Here is a 21,437-nt window from a genome sequence, read left to right as displayed (position 1 = left end):
AAATGAGCTAAAATTGATTTTTTAAAATTCTTTATATTTATTCTAATTAGTTGTATATGACAGTAGAATGCATTTATACATTTTGATAGATCACACATAAGTGGAGTATAATTTCTCATTTTTCTGATTGTACATATTGGAGGATCACATTTGGTCATGCAGTCATATATGGACATGAGGTAATAATGTCTGTTTCACTCTACTATCCTTCCCACCCCATATCCTTCCCCTCCCTTCACTCTCCTCTACCTACTCTGAAGGAACTCTATTCTACCAGACCTCAAACTATACTACAGAGCTATTGCAATAAAAACAGCATGATATTGGCACTAAAACAGACATATATACCAATGGTACAGAATAGAAGACACAGAGAAAAACCCACATAAATATAGGTATCTCATACTAGACAAAGGCTTCAAAAACATTCACTGGAGAAAAGATAGCTTATTCAACAAACGGTGCTGGGAAAAATGGAAAGCCACATGTAACAAAATGAAATTAAACCTTTATCTCTCACCCTACGTGAAACTCAACTCAAAGTGGATCAAAGACTTAGGCACTAGAAGAAAAAGTAGGCCCAAAATCTTCACTATGTCAGCCTAGGATCTGATTTCCTTAAAAATACCCCTAAAGCACAAGAAGTAAAATCGAGAATCAATAAGTGGGATGGATTCAAACTAAAAAGTTTCTTCTCAGCAAAAGTAACAATAATGTGAAGAGAGAGCCTATAGATTGGGAGAAAATCTTTATCACATGCACCTCAGATAGCATTAATCTATAAGATATATAAAGAACTCAAAAAACCTAACACCAAAAAAAACCCCAAATAATCCAATGAATAAATGGGCTAAGGAACTGAATAGCCAATTCACAGAAGAAGAAATACAATCGATCAACAAACATATGAAAAATGTTCATCATCTCTTGCAATTAGAGAAATGCAAATCAAAACAGAAAATTGATTTATTATAATGGTTTCATCATTCGGTAAATTTGCCAAAATGATCACACTATAAATAGAGTAGATTTTGTGGTACATAAAACATACCTCAAGGAAACTGTTTTGAAAAACATAAGATGAAAGAAAATTTGGGAGAATAAAAGCATGTGAATAAGACCCTCTTTTTGGGCTGTCAGTGAAACTTGGAAGAAGGCAAAATAAGATGTCTTGACCTTTCCTACTGAATATGATTGTTTCAATCTTTCACACACCACTGAGTCAATATTCCTAATATTCAATGGTTTAAGCTTAACTATGGTTTCAAGTTTGGGCTACAGGAATTTGAGACATAAATATTTCATACCAAATCTGTCATGCTTCAGACATTTTTAAAAATCAACTAAAACAGGACATCAAATTTTAGCATTTAAAATAGCAGAGCACAGAGACTTTATACAGCAGTGAAACACCTTGCATCTTTATAATGGTGGATATGTGTCATCATACATTTGTCAAGCCCACGGTGTTCCCCAAGAGTGGACCATGACACTATGCACTCTGGGTGACAGCAACAGGTAAGGTAGGTTTGTCAATTATGCCACATGGGCTGCTCGGCCAGGGACAGTGACTAAGGGCTCGTGCCCATGTAGGGCAGGGGGCAAACAGGGAATCTCTCCATCTTTAGTTCATTTTTGCTATAATCCTAAAATGCTCTAAAAATGAAGTATTTAAAAAATTAACTAAAATAGGACATTAGATTTTAATATTTAAGTGCAAACCTAGGTGTCCATTGCCATGATAAATGTTGACTTTTACATACCGCAAGTACCTGGAAAGATAGGAAGATGACTTCTTAAGCACCTACATATGTCAGGAAGGTAGCAGGCTGATAAACAGAAACCAGTGATCTGTATCCCAGAAGCCATAGGAGTCAAAGAAGACCAAACCGGATTTTTAAAAAATTGAATTGTAACATAGGACATTATTATGAGCTTCATGGTTAAAAAGCAAGAGTATTGTCATCTTTCTACTTTCAATGGAAACATATTTTCTCGATTCTAAGAAACCTAATTTTCTTACCCTTTGATAATTCTGAAATCAAGAGGTACCTTCAAATCTGTATTCACTGCAGTGTTTCCCCCCCAAAAAATGTGTTGTTGAATAAACTGTAGGTCTAAAGTTTGAGGAAGAAAATAATTAAAGAAAACAAAATAAAGATTTTTTTTTTTTTTGGTAAAAAACTTTTGTGTTTACAAGTGACTTAAAATTCTTGGGATTATTTTAATTCCAGTGAGGTTACCCAGTGAATATCAGAATCAGGAGAAGCTACAGAAGTCCATTTTCCAAATAAACCCTGCTCTCTCAGTTCTGCCCTGATACTTCCTGCACTCTGGGAACAAAGTCTCCAAGTCAAGCAGAGCTGCATTGTCACCATAGCTGAGAACAGTTGTCACTGAATTTTTGTGGTACAACAGACTCGTGACCACAAGAGAAATCTGAATCATATTTTCTAAAATATAAGCTAAAGGAAACTAAGACCCCAGAAGAGGTAAGTTCTAGCTCAGACGGAAGACAGACGTTTGGCTGCAGTGCTGGCAACAATGTCCTAGGAAGTGGCATGGAAGGAGAACAGCAGAAACGGCAAAAATTCACCCTTGACCCGGAAGTCTACTTTCGATATCTGTCCCCAGTGTGTCCTTGAGAATATGTGTGATGACGCACACACTGTAACTTTGTTTGTATTTGCAAAAAAATGGCGAAGAGTGCATCCTGTCTGGAGGCAGTTGAAAAACTATGGAATCCACACACAAAGAACAACCAGGAAAAATGTCATCTACAGAGAGAGGGTCTCTAGGACATAGGAAGAGAAGAGGCAAGCTGGAGCATGACACACCGAATTTTTTGTGTAAGAATAAAACAGTGTCATTTGACACGCACACTTGTCTGTATTTATTAAAGCAAATAATGGAAAAATAATTCCAAAACAAATAGGAAAGAAGGAAGGAAAAAGGTAGAGGAACAGAGATGAAAGCAAGATTTATCTGGCTGTAACTTGTTAGATAGCTTTGACTTTGGAATTGAGTTAAAGATCGTTTTTGGTTTTTTAAATCAAAACAGAAAAAAAGAAGCAATTCCCCAAATTAAAGAAATTAACTGAACGTGAATGTGGTGTCATGCTCCCCATAAACAAGAATGATCCCAAGAGACCTGTGAGCACAGAATTTTGCTCATTCACAGTGCAATATAGTCTAAGAACTTTCAGTAAGGACAGTGTTATTATCACCTTTAGGATTGTTTGGGGAGTATTTCTCTGCTCTTCCCCCAAACTGCACAGCCTTTAAAGCTTTCTCCTTCTCTCCCTACAATAAAGTTCATCATATTGCTTTGCTCTCATAAGCAAGTCATCTCCCTCTTCCCTTCAGGAAAGGAAAGACACAAATCAGAACAGCAAGCTGATCTCCAACCTCCAACTGTCACCTGGGCCCGCAGAGAGCTGTGCCGCTTAGCACTGGCCTGTGACCAGCACTGCATGGGAAGCAAAGGAAAAAACTGATTTTTTTTTTTTTCTTGTAGATAGTAGAAGTAGGCCTGGCATGGAGAATGCTCGGCATTCTTTTAAGAAATGGAATGATTCTGAGTAACATCAAATAAGAGCTAACCATGACTGAGTGTTCAGCATAAACCAGCAAGGTCCTATACACACACAGTCTTCGGAGAAACACTAATCCTGTTCTGAGTGTTGGAACTCATGAAACTGATAAATTTTACCTAAAGCAGCAAACCAACATAATAATAAAATGGGAAAATTGCATGATATTAATAAAATGATAGACCTCAGACCAGGCCCCAGTAACTAATAAATTCTAAACATGAGATTAAAGAAATCCTTCAGTCTCAGCCAAGAGCTGTAATAGGAGGATAAAAGGATCTGTGGTCAACGCTTGGCACAGAACAAAGAGCCATGAATTTGAAGTCAAAATAGCTCAATGCCAGTCACTCACTGTGTGATCTTAGGCAGAACACTTTACCTCTCTGAGTCAATGTCCTCATGGTGAAAAGCAGATAAAAACAGCTTCTCAAAGCTAAGTTGAAAAAAACCTGAATGTATTTAATACCATAAATCTATTAAAACTATAAAAAGAGTTTATTATCATTAATCCATAGGAATAAAAAGGAGGAAAAAGAAAACAAAAGAAAAGGAACAATTCAGAAAAAAGAAAGGTAACGTTAAATAAGCCTTTAGACTCAATCCATTCTCACTACCCTGCTCTTCCTGTGCTGAGCTGCTTCTGCCCCTCAGCCCGCCTTTGTCATCTTTGCATCCGATTAATGGTTGAAAAAAATTCAAATTCTTTGGAGAATAACAATGCTTGCAAGCTTGATAAATTCATCACACATTCCTCTGGCATATTTTAATACAGTACTATCGCGTTTGGTTTTCTCTAACAATACACAATGAATATAATTTTGATCCTGAGACTTTCTTTTTACAAACGCATAAAAAGAGACATTCTACCCAGAAAACATTTGATAAATGTTTTTGGCTAATAAACAGAATGGCCCAGTTTCCTACAGATCCCTTCATTATTAAAATGGCCCCAAAGAGCGGCTGAAGATAATCAAGACAGTTCTGAAGATGTTGAGGCTCCAGCAAGGGAGAGAGGAAAAGGGATCTGAAGCAAGCAGATGCTTCTGGGGACCCAATCAGGTCCCCTGGCCAGGCTTTCCACTGCTGGCACTTGTACCCCTTGGAGGGAAGGCTTCTCTGACTGCCTACGTCCATCCTCTGTCTGTGCAGATGCTCAGGAATCAGTACCTACAGGATGAGCTCTCAGCTAATGACTGATGGAACCGGTAACAACTACCCCAGCTCCCTTGCCCCTCACAAGCTCTCCAAGTTCCCAGCATGGGTAAGCATCAGTTACTCTCCGTCATAATTTTCTTCCTAAAAAGAGCCCTCTAGCTTCCTTCCTACCCTCTCTCCCGACTATTTTTTTTTTTTTTTTTCTGCAGCTACAGTCTGCCTGCCAGATTTGTGGGTTCTATGTGTATGGATTGAACCAACCATGATTAAAAAAACATTTAGAAAAAAATTGTGTCTATACTGAACATGTACAAATTTTTCCTTGTCATTATTCCCTAAACAAGACAGTACAAACACTATTTACATAGCATTTACATTATATTATTATCAGCAATCTAGACATGATTTAGCACATACAGGAGGATGTGTGCCAATTATAAGCAAATTCTGCACTTTTTTACATAAGAGCCTGAACCTTCAAGGATGTTAGAATTTACAGGACATCCCAGAAACAGTCTTCTGCATATCCCACAGGGTGACTGTATTTTCTGGATGGCTTCCCAAATCAATGACTTGCACCCAAATCCTCTTTAGGGTCTGCTGCTGGGAAACCTAAATCAGGATGCCAACCCCACAGCAGAATAAACAATGCAGCTGCTCTCCATTATGACTCCTCTGTAATATCTCCTCCTCAAAATCACCCAAGGACATGACTCCCTCACTATCACATTAGGTCCTGGTAAGTGGTGACCAAGAGGGAGCCGGCATGCTCTTCTGTGACTGGTAAGTCCGCTCTCCTGACTTACTCAGATTCTTCAGCTCTCTCCCTGCAGAACCATAACTGAAATTGTGTTACTTCTAGGTAGTTGGAAATACAAAGACAGTCACTACTTCCAGAAATGTTGTTTTCAAAATCAATTAAGGTGGGCATTTCACAATTTAAAAGAACTGTGTGAGTGTTCTCCAAAGTGTGAAATGCTCAGCACAGCACACATGCCTCAACACACTCTCAGAAGCTGCCCCTCCCAGCCTCAGCTACCGTCTGCTCTCTCGAAGCCGTTAACCCAAAGATGCTAATGTCTCACTGACGTACACTGGCCTCTTCAAAAGTGTGGTCAAAAAGGAAAAAAAAAAAGAGCAACGAGAAGAGGAAGAAAGCAATACCTTTTTAAAAAGGGCAAGTTTCAAGTAAATTCAAAGAAATTTGCTCAAATCTCACTATTACAGAATAAATTATATCTCTTTCTATCTACTAAATCACACCTGCCATCCATGATTAGAACAAGAACAGGAGAACAATAAATAAAGAAACACCATTTAAGAAACTTTAAAATTTGTACATCCCCTTTCACTATTAGAGATTAATGAGCATAAACACCAAGGCTAATTCTTCTTAAAATCACAATTAGTATACCCAATATCTTGCCTTCATGCATAGTATATTAATCTTCAAATTCCTCAGAAATTTCAGATCTCTTAAAGATGGTTTCCTAATGTTCAGAAATATTATTAAAATCCACTCAACCCATTATAGCCATCCCCAAATCCATGTCCATTCCCTTATCCATCAGATCCTCCTCTAAAGCTACTCCCTAGTCCTGGTCCAAAACTTCCACTGCCACCATGGGAATCCCCACCACAAAGTCACCTTCTGTTCCACTCCTAGAACTTTGGACTTCTTGCATTTCTTGTCTTCTTGTAAGAAGCCTTTCTTACTTCTGCATTATGACCACTTGTAATATAATTTTATCCACAGGATCATGGTCATCAAAAGTAATAAAGCCAAAGCCTCTTTTCTTTTCAGACTGCCCATCAATAATTATCTTAATGGTATCAACTTTTCCATATTCTTCAAATTAATCTCTAAGCTGGTGTTCCTCAGTATCTTCTTTAATTCTACTAACCAACAGTTTCTCCACAGTCACCTGGAAGTCGCAATTTTGGAGGTTGCCCTGGTTATGGAGGAGGAAGACGAGGATATGGCGGTAGAGGACCTGGAGATAGCAGCCAGGGTGGTTATGACAAAGGAAATTATGGAAGTGGAAATTATAAAGATTTTGGAAATTATAACCAGCAACCTTCTAACTATGGTCCAAAGAAGAGTGGAAACTTTGGTGGTAGCAGGAACATGGGGGTACCATATGGAAGAGGAAGAGGGGGTTATAGTGAGAAGAGCCGATACTGAGCTTCATCCTATTTGTCTTGGGCTTTGCTGTATAAACAGGAGAGGATGAGAGACCAGAGGTGACAGAACAGCTTCAGGTTATTGAAATGACAATGTTAAGGAAACTCTTATCTCAGTCATGCATAAATAGGCAGTGATGTTCCAGAAGACACCAGAGCAGATTCAGAGAGCCATTTTGTGAATGGATTGGATTATTTAATAATATTACCTTACTATGAATGACGTATTGTAAAAAAGAAACTGCTTTGAGACAGTGCCTTCACTTTTTAATTGTTTCTTTCTAGTAGTTTTCATAAGCGTGCAGAAGCATTCCTCCTTTGATAATGTTAAATTTGTAAGTTTCAGGTGAAATGTGAAACCTTTTTTAAAAAAAAAAATATTTTTCAGTTGTGGACGGACACAATAGCTTTATTCATTTGTTTTTTATGTGGTGCTGAGGATCAAAACCAGAGCCTCAGACATGCCAGGCAAGCGCTCTACCACTGAGCCCCAGTCCCAGCCCATGTGAAATCTTTTTTAAGATTTTTCTCAAAGTTTTGAAAAACTATTAGCCAGTATCATGATGTAATAATACATAAAGTTTTTCCTTTAAAAAATTTAAGGACATGCTGGGTGTGGTGGTGCACACCTGTAATCCCAGCAGCTCAGGAGGTTGAGGAGGAGGATCTGAGTTCAAAGTCAGCCTCAGCAAAAGTGAGGAGCTAAACAACTCATTGAGACCCTGTCTCTAAATACAAAATAAGGCTGGGGATGTGGCTTAGTGGTCCAGTGCCCCTGAGCTCAATTCCCAGTACCCCCACCACCACCAAAATAATGTAAGTGCATGTGTAGAATTAAGAAGCTGTTGTACACTTATGATTTAATAAAATAATTCTAAAGAGAATAAAATCCACTCAAAAACAAATCCAATTCAAAGATGGGGAAAAGGTATCTGTCCAAAGAGGATATACAAAGGGCCACTCAGTTCATGGCATTAATCATTAGGGAAATGCAATCCAAAACTCCAGTGAGGTATCACTTCACACTCATTAGGATGGCTATTATCAAAAGTAAATAACCAAATAAGTTAGTGCTGGTGAGGACATGGAGAATTTGGAACTCTTGGGCACTGTTGGTAAGAATGTAGAGTAGCTACCAGGAAAACATCTGGCAGTTCCTCAAAAGACTGAAAACAGAATCACCATATGATCCTGCAATTTCACTTCTGAGTATGTGCCCAAAAGAACTGAAAGCAGAAACTCAGAGAAATGTTGGTATGTCCGTCTTCACAGGGGCATTATTGAAAATAGCCAAAAGGGGAAAGAAAGCAACAGATATGAGTGGGTGAACAAAATGCGCCACATGCTACCATGGAATAGCATTCAGCCTTCAAAAGGAAGGAAGTTCCCATACAGGCTACAACATGGATGAACCTTGATGACATTACATTAAGTGAAATAAGCCAGTCACAGAACAAGCGCTACATGATTATATTTATGTGAGGGACCTGGAGCTGTCAAATCCTAGAGACAGGAAGCAGGAAGGTGGTTGTCAGGGAAGAAGAGGAGAAACAATGGGAGTTGCTATTTAATAGGTACAGAGTTTCAGCTTTGCAAGATGTAGAGGTCTGGAGATGGGTAATGGGGGATGGTTGCATAGCAACGTGAACATGCTCAGTGTCACTCACCATGCCCTTAAAAATGGCAAAGATGGTAAATTGCATAGTATGTGTATTTCATCCATGATTTTGAAACAATAAACTTTTTAAAAACTGCACCTACTACTCTAAAGTCATTATGGGTCAGAAAAAGATGGACATGCATCTGCCACAGGAAGTTTTCTAAGATTCCCCGTGGAAAGTATCAGCTGCTCTGGGCTGTTAGTGAGCACTGACCCTTTCCCCGCTGGCAGCATCTACTTATGCAGATGAGGATGCAGAAGCCCAAGAGAACATGGGGTTCGTGAGGGCTGTCCAGTGGCTCAAGGTCAGTTTAAAACCTGTCCTGGTTCTGAGCCCAGGGAATCTTCCAATATATACAGCGTGCCATTTCCTTCTGTTGCTTTTGAAGACATTATTTCTAATGTGTTCCCCTAAATTCTGCCCCCTTAAAAATATTCCATATATTTTTTAAAAGTTTCCACTGCATAACTTCCTTGGGAAATGTTGTTGAAGCATGTCCTGTGTTACATGAACACAGCAGTGGAGTGACAGATGAGTTTCTCAGTTACCTTGTTCGTGAATCAGCTGACCCTGGCCCTTAAACGAGCTCACTCCAGTGGGGGGATATATCTTTAGATAGAGACTTCTTAGGTAAATCCTCAAATCAAACCAAAAGTTCAGTTCATGTCATGGGCCACTCCTGACTCCAAGCTTGAGAAATGGGCTAACTCCTGAAAACCGCCACTAACTCACGGGTCACCTGTCCTCTTCCCCAGTCAGAGAAGCACTGTGTTGAAAAATACTCCATGCCTTCCAGTCCTCTTCCCTGGATTATGGCTTAAAGTCGTCCTTTAGGTCGGGCATGTTTTGAGTATTTCCAGCACAGGGTAGGCCATTGTCACCAAGGGAAATCATTTCTGGTGTCTCCAAATCCTTAGCACTATTCTTCTGCATCCTGAAATCACAATACTTACGCAAGCCAATTTCTTATAAAGCAAACATAAAAGTGCTCTCCTTTGTATGTATTCCTTTGATGTTTTTCTATTGCCTTTGTCTACATTTGATCTTCTCAATGCAGCTCTGAATTATATAGAGATAATATTCTGGGTCAAAGTTTACTTGTAAGAAAAGGGATGCATAGAGTTATACCAGTGACCTAGAAATTCACAACTTCAAGAGAAAAAGTGTGGAACTAGAATCTGAATAACAGACAACCTTAAAACATGCCAGCAACATCCACCTTCCTGCTTTCTTGCTTAAAAGAGCAAAGAAATTATACAAGGGCCTACATGCACATATTTATACACCTGTGGGTCAATATAGTGTATATTAATATTTGCACATGTTCACATTTATACATACATATTAGTATTTATACATATATAAGTTTAATACATATCATTTCAGATTTAGGGTAGTGAGCTGTGTGTGTGTATTCATTTCCTGTTTGCTCTTTTAAAGGATTTTAGAATGGAAGACAATTTTATTTTAAATTTTATGGATTGACAAATGAATAAGCCTTGATCCAAGAATCATCATTTTGAGGTCAACTGATCACTGGCAGCTATTGGCACCTCACATCTAGGCTGTCAACATTTCAGCTTTTCATCCTTTTCAGCCTGAATTCTAGGCTGGCAGAAATTTCACCAATTTCATGTAATTGGTTTGAATTGTTTTCACTGAACATTTCAAAACACTGGAATTTTGTTTGAGTTACACTCTACACTCAGAAGCTGGTGGTTGGCTAAGGCAATGAATATAGAGTTCAGATAAATTTGAAGACCATTATTCCTCTTTTGATAGGATCATATCAGGGGACATGTCAGGTACTCAATAATGCTTTGATTAGATGATTTATGTAACAAATTGATAGTTTAAAAAAGTAAGTAATTCCCTTTTAAAATTCTGGTGCCTACTGTGTATCTACTACTTCTAGTCTACAAAAAGAGTGCAACTCACCAAAAAATATGTTTTTAAGTGTTCACACTGTAGTCAATAAAAGGAAGAAAAAGAAAATTATTTTCTAACCTATGGCAAATTCATTCAGACATGTTTCCAAAATTTATGCTAATACATGATTATGGATAAAAGGCACAGAAGACTAAATGCCTCTTTCTCAGGGAGAATTAACCCATTCTTTTTCCCACCCCCTTCAGTTCAAAGAAAAGCACTCTATACTGATATTTTCAGGACAGTCATCTCATGAATAGAGATATTCTGGCTGTCGAATAACATTTTTCAACAGGGGTAAATTCTGCCCAATCTAAAAATGAATAATAGCTTTGCTATAAAGATTCTCATAAAATTGATTCCAAGGAAAACACCTTCCAGATCGAAGATTCTCTGCACATGCAGCTGGTGATGCAGACAGTTACTTGACTCCACAGACACACAGAGCCATCCAGATGATAAGAGAGAAACAATCACATCTGCACAGGCAGATTGGATTCCCAAAGAACTGAAAAGTCTGCATAATGCATCCTAAACCAGTTATGTGCCCATAGACCTCATCAGGCTCCTAAAAACATTCATGGAATAGTGGGGTGATTCACCCAGGGGCTCCAAGGCTGCCTTGAATTGTTGATGCAGCAGCACAAGTTGCATCAATAGTTACTTTACTAAAAAATGCAAGTATCTAGTAATTTTATACAAATAATGATGAACAAAATGGAAATAAACCCAACAAATAATACAAATGAATTAAAATGAATTCTGTGTTTTAGCCACAAACTCTTCCTTCTTCAGTGTTCATATTATTTTTCCCAGCCCCATCCCCACCAGGCTCCAAACCTTGGCAATCATTTTGTCTCACTTTAGCTTCAATTTTTATGTCCTATGTCCAAGCCCTCTCCATATGTTGCCCTTTCTTATTAGCAAACTGTGCACATTTTTCACTGTGCACACTCCAGTCTAGAAGCTCGTGTCTGAATGCTACATCTTCATACAGCTCCTGTCTTTCTCAAAGTCCCCTCATTCCTGAAGCATAGCTGCTACATTATATTTTTAATATGCCATTTTTCACTTCCAGCTCAAGAATATGCAATGGCTCTCTACTGCCTACTGGATCATATCCACATTTGTGCCCCATGTGCACAGGCCCTCATTTACTGGCCCTGCGTCACATAGTGAGGAAGCCATGCAGTCTGGCTTTGGTGTTGGAGGATCTTGGTGTTAATACCAATTTTGATGTTTACTTCTTATAAAGCCTTGAGCAAGTTCCCTCCACCCCCTGAGCTTCAGTACACTCACTTGAAAAATGGAAATAATTAAACCCATCTTGCTCAGTTATTATGAGAATGCAATAAGATGCCTAACACAGTGGGTGGGCACAACTCATCTACATTTTCATTTCTTTGTTCTCCATCACATCACACTGGGCTGCTCACCCCGCTTCTCCCTACCCCCACTAAACTCCTAATAAGATGTGGGCAAAACAGGGACAGCTGCATGGGACCTATTGGGAACCCTGGGGACTTTCTAGCAAACCCCAAATTGAACTTTTCCATGTATTTGTTTTTCAGGATAGAAATGGAACTCCCATTCCTGGAAATATATCTGCTGTCAAAAGCAGTTCTTTTTTGTGAGATCCCATTTCTCAAAATTCCCACAAGCAATGCAGGAGGCCAGGGATCCCTCATTCTCGCTTATGAAATCAACCGATTTTAGTCAAGTGCCTATTAAATGTAAGACACGGAGCGAGGTCCTGAAGATGTTCCATGGTTGCCCTACACAGATTATTATCCATGATGGAAAACAGCAGGATGAGTGTGATAATAAAAATCATACGGGTGCTCGGGAAGCCGACAGAGGCACGCAAAATTCAGGTCAGAAGATCAGGCGAGTCCACACAGAAGGAATACTTTTTAATTTAAAATTTGACTAATGAGGAGGAATCAGCTTGATGGAATTGGGTAGGAGAAAGATTTCAGGACAGGGAGACCCGAGTTTTCTGAGCAGAGAAATAGCGTGTGCAGAGGATTAGTGGCATCTGGTGCACAGGAGAGAGGGATCGGAAGTTCTGCACTGGGCCTGGGTGGGGTAGGAGGTGTAGGGAGGGAAGAAAGGGACCGGCTGAGGAGAATCCCTTGGCTTCACACGAAGTGAAGTTGAGCTTTATCTTAAGGATGGGTGGGGGGAACAAGAGTGTGGATTTTAATTCCGGAATTTTAACCAGCTGGGATTTTTATGGTTGTTAAACTTACATATGGTTTTGTGAGACTTGGCACGCAGACTTGTGTGCTGTATCACAGTCTAAGCACATAGAACTTGATGTGAAATATGGCAGGTGACCTTTCTCAGGGAAGCCTGGGTAGAGCCGTTTGGAGCAGCGCAGTGTGGGGAAAGAAGGTACGCTCTGCATTGGTTACTGGGTAACAAGACCACGAAAACCCCTGGGAAGGGAGAGGTCCCTGTGGTCTTCTCAGGCAGTGTCGGGACCAACAGGGACAAGCAAAGGGATCCAGTGGGATCCACTGCAACTTCAACGGGCCTAGATTTCACTTCTGGACCTGTTCCCCCAGGACCCCACTGAAGGCTGAAACATGTGCTCCTGATGGTGGCATCTATCCTGGTCCCCAGATGCGGCCAGGTTGGCTGGGCATGACGATCATGGATTAGGAATCAAGGGGCCTTAACGTGACCCTGATTTCTTCCACTAACTTCTTATACGACTTGGGGTGATTCACACAACCTCTCTGAGTCTCAATGTTCCCAGCTTTCAAAACGTGGAATGGTCACTGCCTCTGAGGTGTTCCCGACCACATAATTAAAGTACACACCAAGGTCCTAGAATCCCCCTTGGCACATAGCAGACATCCAGTAAGAGGTGGTTCTTACTGTGAAGCCAAGAACTCACACCCCACAGGGCTGACCCACCCTCAAGAATGAGGACTACAGAAGGCGGAAGAGGAGCTCTCTCGGCTTAGGTGTCTTAGGAGCAACTCTGTTGAACCTGAGTTCTTTAGTGGCAGAGAGTAAATAAATGTCTTAGCTTGGGGATGTGCTTGGCTCTCATTTCACAGTTGATACTCACAAGGGTAGCGGGAATATGACTGCTAATTAACTATTCATTGAGGGTTTCCCACAACAAATATATAATTAAGATGTCAGGGTGTGTATGTGTGTGTGTGTGTGTGTGTGTGTGTGTGTGTGTGTGTGTGTGTGAGAGAGAGAGAGAGAGAGAGAGAGAGAGAGAGAGAGAGAGAGGAGAGGTCATTCTCCTATGGAGGGAACCTTCCATTGCCTACCATTAGTTTAATTTGCTCTTCTCTGGACACCTATTGGCAAGCTTATTTTCAACATGGTGGTGCCAATCTAACTGGGTTTGAGAACATGATGGGCAACCTGAGGGTTGCTTTCTGCATTTGCACAAAAACAAGTCAGCACAGGGTGCTACATGTGCCTGTAACTCTGTTCATCCCCTCTCTCTAGCCTGGTCTCGGCCAACACAGCTGCCCCCTGAGGTAGATTGACATTCTGATACCTAAAATATCAAAGCTTGGCTGCCTGGAGGCAACTCTTTGCTCCTCTACAAGAAGCATAAGCCAGATGAGCCAAATCTGTAAACATGGGGGTTCAGGTGAAATTTCTCTAAGGCCTATGAAGACAGGGATAGACCCAGAACACATGAGCTGAATAATCTCAGAAGATGAATGAATTTATAGTTCCAACAAAGCTTTACTGCTTTGCGTAGATACACCACGCAGCATCAGTACCCCGCTTATTCAACAGCCTCTGGAAATTCCCCAGAGCTGTTAAAGGTCAATCAGGAAGTCCTCTCATCTTAGGAAAGAGGCAGATGGCCACCACTTGCCACAACCACCCAAGAGCAAGAGCCTAAAACAGTAGGAAAAAAGAAAAAGTAGTTTATGTTATCCTTAATTCTCCAGAAGGAAACTGCATTTGCTTATGAAGCCCCCCTTGATAGGAGATGACCTCAGCCCAAGCTTTTCTTGACTTGGCTAAAACTATTCCATGGTAGACAAGATGTGTCCTTGAGGGAAGAAGGGAAAAAAGAGAAAGGAGAGGTAGAAGTCTGCACACTACATGGGGCTGTCTCTGGTAACCCCCTAAATTTTGATAATTCATCACATGCTTGAAGAAGTGAATTCTTGTGGAACTTACTGATGAGCTGTGTACCATGCTTTGCATGGGGTGAAATCAAAGCAATCATTCTGGAAAGAGGGGTGCCGAGAGGAGCCCAGGGGAGTATGCTTATTCCAGGGCACTGACATTGAATTGAGTTCAATTTAACCAATTCCTTTCCAATTTAACCAATTAACTTTCCCTTGAAAGTGCCTAGGGTCATCTGAGTAATTCAAATTTCTGTTCAATTTTTTTGAGTTTCGTTTTGTTTCTTTCTTGGTTACATGAATGTACTTGGACAAGTGGCCTGTGAAGGCAAATTCATCAGCTAAAAGGCTGGCCCGCAAACAATACGCATTTATTAAGTTACAAGCTCCGTAACACTGTTTACAGTGATGGGTTTGCACGTTTTAAAAGAACAGCAACACACAAATAGAATTTTTCTCGTCCGTGGGCAATTTGTTGAGTACTTTTCCCTTAACTGATTAAATGATACCCATTCTCATCTTTACAGAGAGACTGAGCTCCCCAGAGATCAGCAATGGACTCCACCAGGGTCACTGGAGAGATGTCCTACCTGGAGCGTCTCTTCTGATTCCATGTGCCACAGCATCATCGTCTCAAAACATTTCCAGCCACGTAAGATCAGCACATCCTCCAACAACAACTTTCTTTCCATCTCTTTCAACAGAAAACTAGCCTGTGAAGCCAACCACAACTGTGTCTGCCTACTGAAGGATAAACGAGGTGACTAGCTCATCAAGCATTGTCCACACAAGAGTGGTTTGAATGCCAGACCAGAACAAGAGACTCCAGTCGCCAACACAACACGGGCACAGAGGGCAGCAGTTCCAAACCAACCCACCCAGTAAAGGTCAGAGGGGAAGGAGGGCAGGAAGGCAGCAAAGAAGGAGATGCCTAAATAGCTTCTCTGTACCAAATCAGTTTACACCCTTGAGAGAGGGACGTGCTGAATCCCTTTTTAGTAGAGACCTTAGCCATGTAAAGTTCCCATATTAAGTGATGTCTATGTAAATCCTGCAACAACCAGAACCTCATGGAACAGTGACATTAATAGAACCCAGAAGCTTCCTTGGGCAAGGCTATAAATCGGGATTCCCTCTTTCCTTCCTCCCCAGCCAAACAGCAGTCAGGCAGAATGGGTTTCTCTTCTGTAAACATAACAGAATAACCTACATTTTCACTGCATCAGAAAAGGTTTTTATAACTCATTTATTTGGTGTGTTCCAAATTCCAGAAATCTAAATTAACTATCTCCCAGGGATCGCCTGATCTGTGATCTTTAATCCACCCTTCAGTAATGAGGTTGGGGACAGGAGGAGGACAGAGGACTCACCATTTGACTGCTGTACCAGTACAGCGAGGACCCCTTCAGCACCACCCAGAACTTTTTCCATTTGTTGCTTAAGAAAGTTCCCTTTTCCTTTTTCTTATACAGCCACCCTTGGCAGTCAGCATGTCCCAGATCTTTACATGATATCCTCCTCCGACTCATGGTGAAAAAACCTGCAATAATTACACGGACAGGTAAGTCTTCCCTGAACTGATGTGACACACAGAAAGGCAACTTTTCATTGCCAACCTCCCAGTAGTTGGATTTTTCACCAAAATTTATGCAAAATAAGTGCAAAAAAATATCATTTGTCTGTTTTATTTTTAAACATTCATCCAATGCCTAGAAGGTATAAGATATGGTAAAGAAGCCCTGAGACAAATATGCAAGTATTGCTCTAAGAATATTATTCACCTAGAATAAGTTGAAAAATTAAAATCAGAAGGCTGGCAGGGACATCGTCGCTGTCACACGGCTCCTTTGAACAATGATAGCACTAGTTATGCAATAGACGTGGAAGGGTTAAACCTCACCTAAAGACACAGCGACTTCCCGACCCAGTGCCAGTTTTTCTAAGCTCTGTTGACATACCACGAGGGATTAATCCAAATGAACAGCATGTCGTCATTTCTTAAAATCCATCCAAACATAACCAAAAATTAATCTGCCATCCACCTCCTGATATTAACATTCAGACAGACAAAAATCTGATCCCAAACAAGGCATCCGGGAGAAAAATCCACACTCGGGCACACAAGGGGATATAGAAACAAAAGAGATCTAATTACCTTGAGTTTTCTTCCTCGGCTTCTGACGCAAGGGAACCTGCTGGAAATGCAGGAAGGAAAGAAAAGAGGAAATTTCTGATTGTGTTGTAACATTTGTAAAGAGAGAAGGAGGGAGGAGGTGGCAGTGTTTATGAGCAGGGTGGATTCTAAAAAAAACTCTCCGAGCAGCGCTAAAGGGGAGCTACGAGCTGAGGCACAAAATGTGCTAATTAGAATCAATATACATTGAGCTGAACCCGAAAAAAATGTAACCGGCATTTATCAGCAATATTTCCTGTTTCCACCCACAGCACTTTAGTTATGTTAGCACCGTGTTCACCGAAGTTTTCAGAAGCCATCCATATTTCCCCTTTTACTTTTTTTGTGAGATAAGGAAAACTATCTTCTGCATCTTTTCTTGTATTTTCTAAATAATGATGATTGTTTTTAAATACCTGGAAGGCAGCAGAGCACGGTGCACACACCTGTAATCCCAGCGACTTGGAGGCTGAGTCAGGAGGATCACAAGTTCGAGGTCAGACTGGGCAACTTAGAGAGATGTTGACTCAAAATTTAAAAATAAAAAGGGCTGAGGATGTGATTCAGTGGTGGAGCAACCCTGAGTTCAATCCCCAATGCCCACAAAAAAAAATAAAAAGAAAAAATATGATTTAAAAAAGGAAGACAACTTGAAATATTACAGTTCATGTGAGTCTAAGTTCACGGTCTCACCATCACATAAGGTTACTTACACCTAAACCACATGAATTAAATACCCCAGGGAAAGAAATTTCAGCTGGGTGCAGTGGCACAGCCTGTAATCCCAGCGTCTCAGGAGACGGAGGCAGCAGCATGACAAATTCCAGGCTAGGCTGGAAAACTTAGACTCCCGTCTCAAAATTTTAAAAGGGGGTGGGATGTAGCTCAGCAATAAAGCATCCCTGGGTTCAATATCTCATACCACAAAAATGATAATAATAAAAGAAATTCCATATATCTTTTGGTGTGTTCTCAGTGATGCTCAAACCTCCTTATCAAGAAATTCTTATTTGAAGCCAAGTTTAAACTTCTTATTCTGTCTTTAAATCTAAATATTTCTTAGAAAGTAGAGGAAAAATTCATTATCAACTACTCTTTGTGCTGGCTCTTCAATATTCATCAGACATAAGACAACATATTTGAAATGCATATATTTTTTCACAACACATTTTAAACAACCCATGTATTATCAGGCTACCATCAAAACTAGGACACCCCCAAAAGAAACAACTCCCAAAGGCATAAGTCTATGTGCATGTGCAAGTGGAGGAAGAATTTTTGCTTAAATAAAGTTCATTTTTCTTCTAAAAAAATCTAAGTTGAATTTATTCAGGCTTAATTAATTTTCCTTTGGCTAACAGAGAATTCAAAAAAATTTAAAGGCCTACAATTGAAAAATAGTTATTAAAGTTGGTAGATAATCATGGCATTTTATAATATTCTAGATGCATCTTCTAGTATTCTGCATAACTATTGATCTAATAGCTCTTGTATATGGTTCTACTACATGTTTGAAGCATATATGATATACAGTGGAAGAGGATAGTATTTTTAATTCTAGAGGTTCAGAATTAATTCACAGCTGTCATAATGAGTAGCTTGTGTCACATAGGGAGAAATCACTCTGAATTTACTTCCTTATTTGTAAAACCAAGATATTTATAAGAATTCCAATCCTATAATTCTCACACAGATTTGATAAGCATTGTATAAATGTACTAAAATGAAAAATATAACTTTATATGAATAAGTGTAATAAAACATTCTCTCACTAAGATATAAACAAATACTTCACATCTAATAAACAAAAATCTCATAATATTTTTTAGTATCACTTGTGTTTCCTTCAGCAATAATGAAATTCAAGTTAAGTTGTATTTCCTGGGGAATATATGTCCTGAGAAATCCTGCTCTTTATTTTATGAATGTCCCCTTTTCACAGGATGATTGATTAATTTCTTTGGGCATAGACAAACATGTGACACTCATAGCATGTTACTAAAATCTATGCACGTTATCATGGAAAGGACCAAACTCAGCTCTGTTTCACAAATATCTCCCACACTGTCTGCTTCTTGGCCTAAAATCCCTACCATTCCCTTTTTTAATATGCCAATCATCTGAGATCACTAAAACCCAATTAGTACCTATAGACGAAACATTTTTGCCCAAAAATGTATGTCATTTGTGTGGCTAAAACTTAGCTGAGAGCCAGTACTAGAACATGCAAACTTAAATGGTGGGTAGCAGTTGGGAAATCTGGGATGCAGAGAGGCACCAGGGAGCAATTAAAACAACTAAGACCCAGAGGAACAGGAAGAAAGCAGAATCATTCACAGCTATTCCTAGAGAGCTTGGGCCCCAGACGATTAAAATGAAATTACATTATTTCAAACAAAAGAGAGCATCTTTTAAAAAAGGAACCAGTGAGTGAGAGGACATCCCTAGGGAACAGCCATAGCATCTGCAAAGGTAGACAGGAACCACATTTATTCCACGGCTCCTGACTGGGCACCAGTGGGTCTCCTCCACCCAACCCTCACAGGCTCCAGTGAGCCAGCTTCTCCGTCAAACCCAAGGCCTGCTTCCAGGGAAATCCCCAAATCAATTTTGCTCAAGACCAGCCTTGGTCTCTATTCTCATACCCAGACTGGGAGAGAAGTGAGTCCCAAGCAGGGCAAATGCAGCCTCAGACAGAGTGAGCATTCACTCCAAGCAAGCACCTTACTCAGCCTTCTTTGAAAGAGGGAGAGCTTTGGGAGTCAACCCTACTCCGATAGTACTTCTCCTAATGCCAATTATTAACTGTTCAAACTGTTCTCGTTGGCCAGAAACAGTGCATGTTACAGAAATAAAAAATTATAGGGAGTTTCGGTTTCACTTGATCTCAGTGAATTTGAAACCTATATTGGTTAAATGAGAGGATGAAAACAGTCTTTGAAAACTTCGGTGAGTCTAAGATACATTTTCCTCCTCACAACAGGAAGTGGAACCCACTAACTAGTCAGTTTCAAGATCTTAATGTGGTTTTTTCACTAAGTAGGTGAAAGAAGTAAGCAACAAACTCTGAATTTTGAGACAGTTTCTCAAGAGGGGAATTATAATTTGTTATCATCACAAATATTCAGAGCCTAATAAGATATTTTCCCCATACTATTATCTGCCAGCTTACAGGTAAATTTGAAGACTAATTCTAAAAAAACAAACAAACAAACAAAAAAAGGCTTTAAATTTGCCCTAACTTGGATCTAAAGTTTGGGGGAAACTTCCCTTGAAAATGTTTATTTCCTTTTAATTGAAATGTACTCTTCTATTTTTTTAAAAAGATGATTCAAAATCTCCACTTGGCCCCTAGTCATTCAAAAACACAGACATATACAAAGGAATCAGTACAAAATATAGCAAGGAAGCTTCTTTGATATTAAATGACGGAGTCAACATCCAAGTTACAGGTAGTATTGGCTTCTACTTCATAGACGAGTTGCTAAATCTTGCAGGCACTATTTATCTCATGGTGTGTTAAAATTCAAAATAAGATGGTTTGTCATTGTGACTCAGGTAATTAGCAAAAGTTATGCACTATATGCTGGTAAATAGGCTCTCTGGCTGCAGAAGCCCTGATTGGTTAACATTTACCAATTTCTGTATTATAGTTCCACACATCATTGGCAATTTAAGCTAACAGTACTTTAACAGCCAAGCTACAAGAATTCCTGAGCTCTTAGAATTCCTGCTCTCCATAAACTCCTGACATTTCCACAAACTCCTCTCCTCCTTCTTTGAAAACTAAATTCAAATTTCTAAAGGGAATGGTAAAGTTTTTGATCAGTAAAATTTTACTTGTGAAAATCCATTTAAAAACTTGCTTACATTTTTTTTTTAGAAAACTAACCATGTTAAATATTTCTTAGTACATGAATATGAAATGAAAATCTCTAAGAGTGGATAATGGAGACAGGTAGTAGAAGCCTTGGTTTGAATGAGATTACTTGGAGAATGAAAAGAAAGTACCCTGAAGGCTTGAATCAGAATCTGAAGGAAAACCAACATGTGACAGCAAAGCAAAAAAAGGCACCCATCAGGGAGACGGAACAGGAACAGCCAAAGACAAAGTCAGGAGCAGGGGCATCCAGGAGACTAGGAAGAGATTCAAGAGAAAGGTAGGTCCAGACCATCAAATTCTGCTGGTATAAAAGATGAGGAGTGGCTGCACCAATTTGCAACTCCACCAGCAATATAAAAGTGATAGCCAACATTACCCTATGTCCATGTATGATTACACAAATGGTATGAATCTACATCGTGTACAACCATAGAAACGGAATGATGTACCCCATCTGTGTACAATGAATCAAAATGCAGTCCGTAAAAAAATTTTTTTAAATAATTTTTAAAAAATGATAAAGAAAAGCTTTATTAGACATCTTGGCAAGACAACTTCATGGGTGAGTGGGCTAAAAGGCATATTCCAGTGGGTTGGGGAAAAATGGTAATTAAGGAAATCAACAGCATTGCAGGCTACTCTTCAAGAATCTTTACTGAAGAGGAAACACAAATGTGTAGGAGATTTTAGTGCCAAAGGATGGAGATGCCACATGCTTCCTCCAAAATGAGGCTTCTA

The 21,437-nt window shown here is 39.7% G+C and overlaps 1 protein-coding gene across 1 annotated transcript in view; it reads right to left on the bottom strand.

Annotated features, from left to right (window-relative positions):
* IPCEF1 (interaction protein for cytohesin exchange factors 1) overlaps positions 1 to 21,437 on the bottom strand; it is a 166,978-nt gene that overhangs the window by 73,312 nt on the left and 72,229 nt on the right. The window contains 2 exon segments of the mRNA XM_079148679.1: positions 16,014 to 16,183; positions 16,799 to 16,838. Coding sequence (XP_079004805.1) covers positions 16,014 to 16,183; positions 16,799 to 16,838 — 210 coding nt within the window.

The sequence above is a fragment of the Sciurus vulgaris genome (assembly GCF_902686455.1).
Source record: "Sciurus vulgaris genome assembly, chromosome: 7".
In the NCBI taxonomy this organism is placed as follows: domain Eukaryota; kingdom Metazoa; phylum Chordata; class Mammalia; order Rodentia; family Sciuridae; genus Sciurus; species Sciurus vulgaris.
Note: the sequence above shows the minus strand (reverse complement) of the source record. Positions and strands in the feature narration are given on the sequence as shown.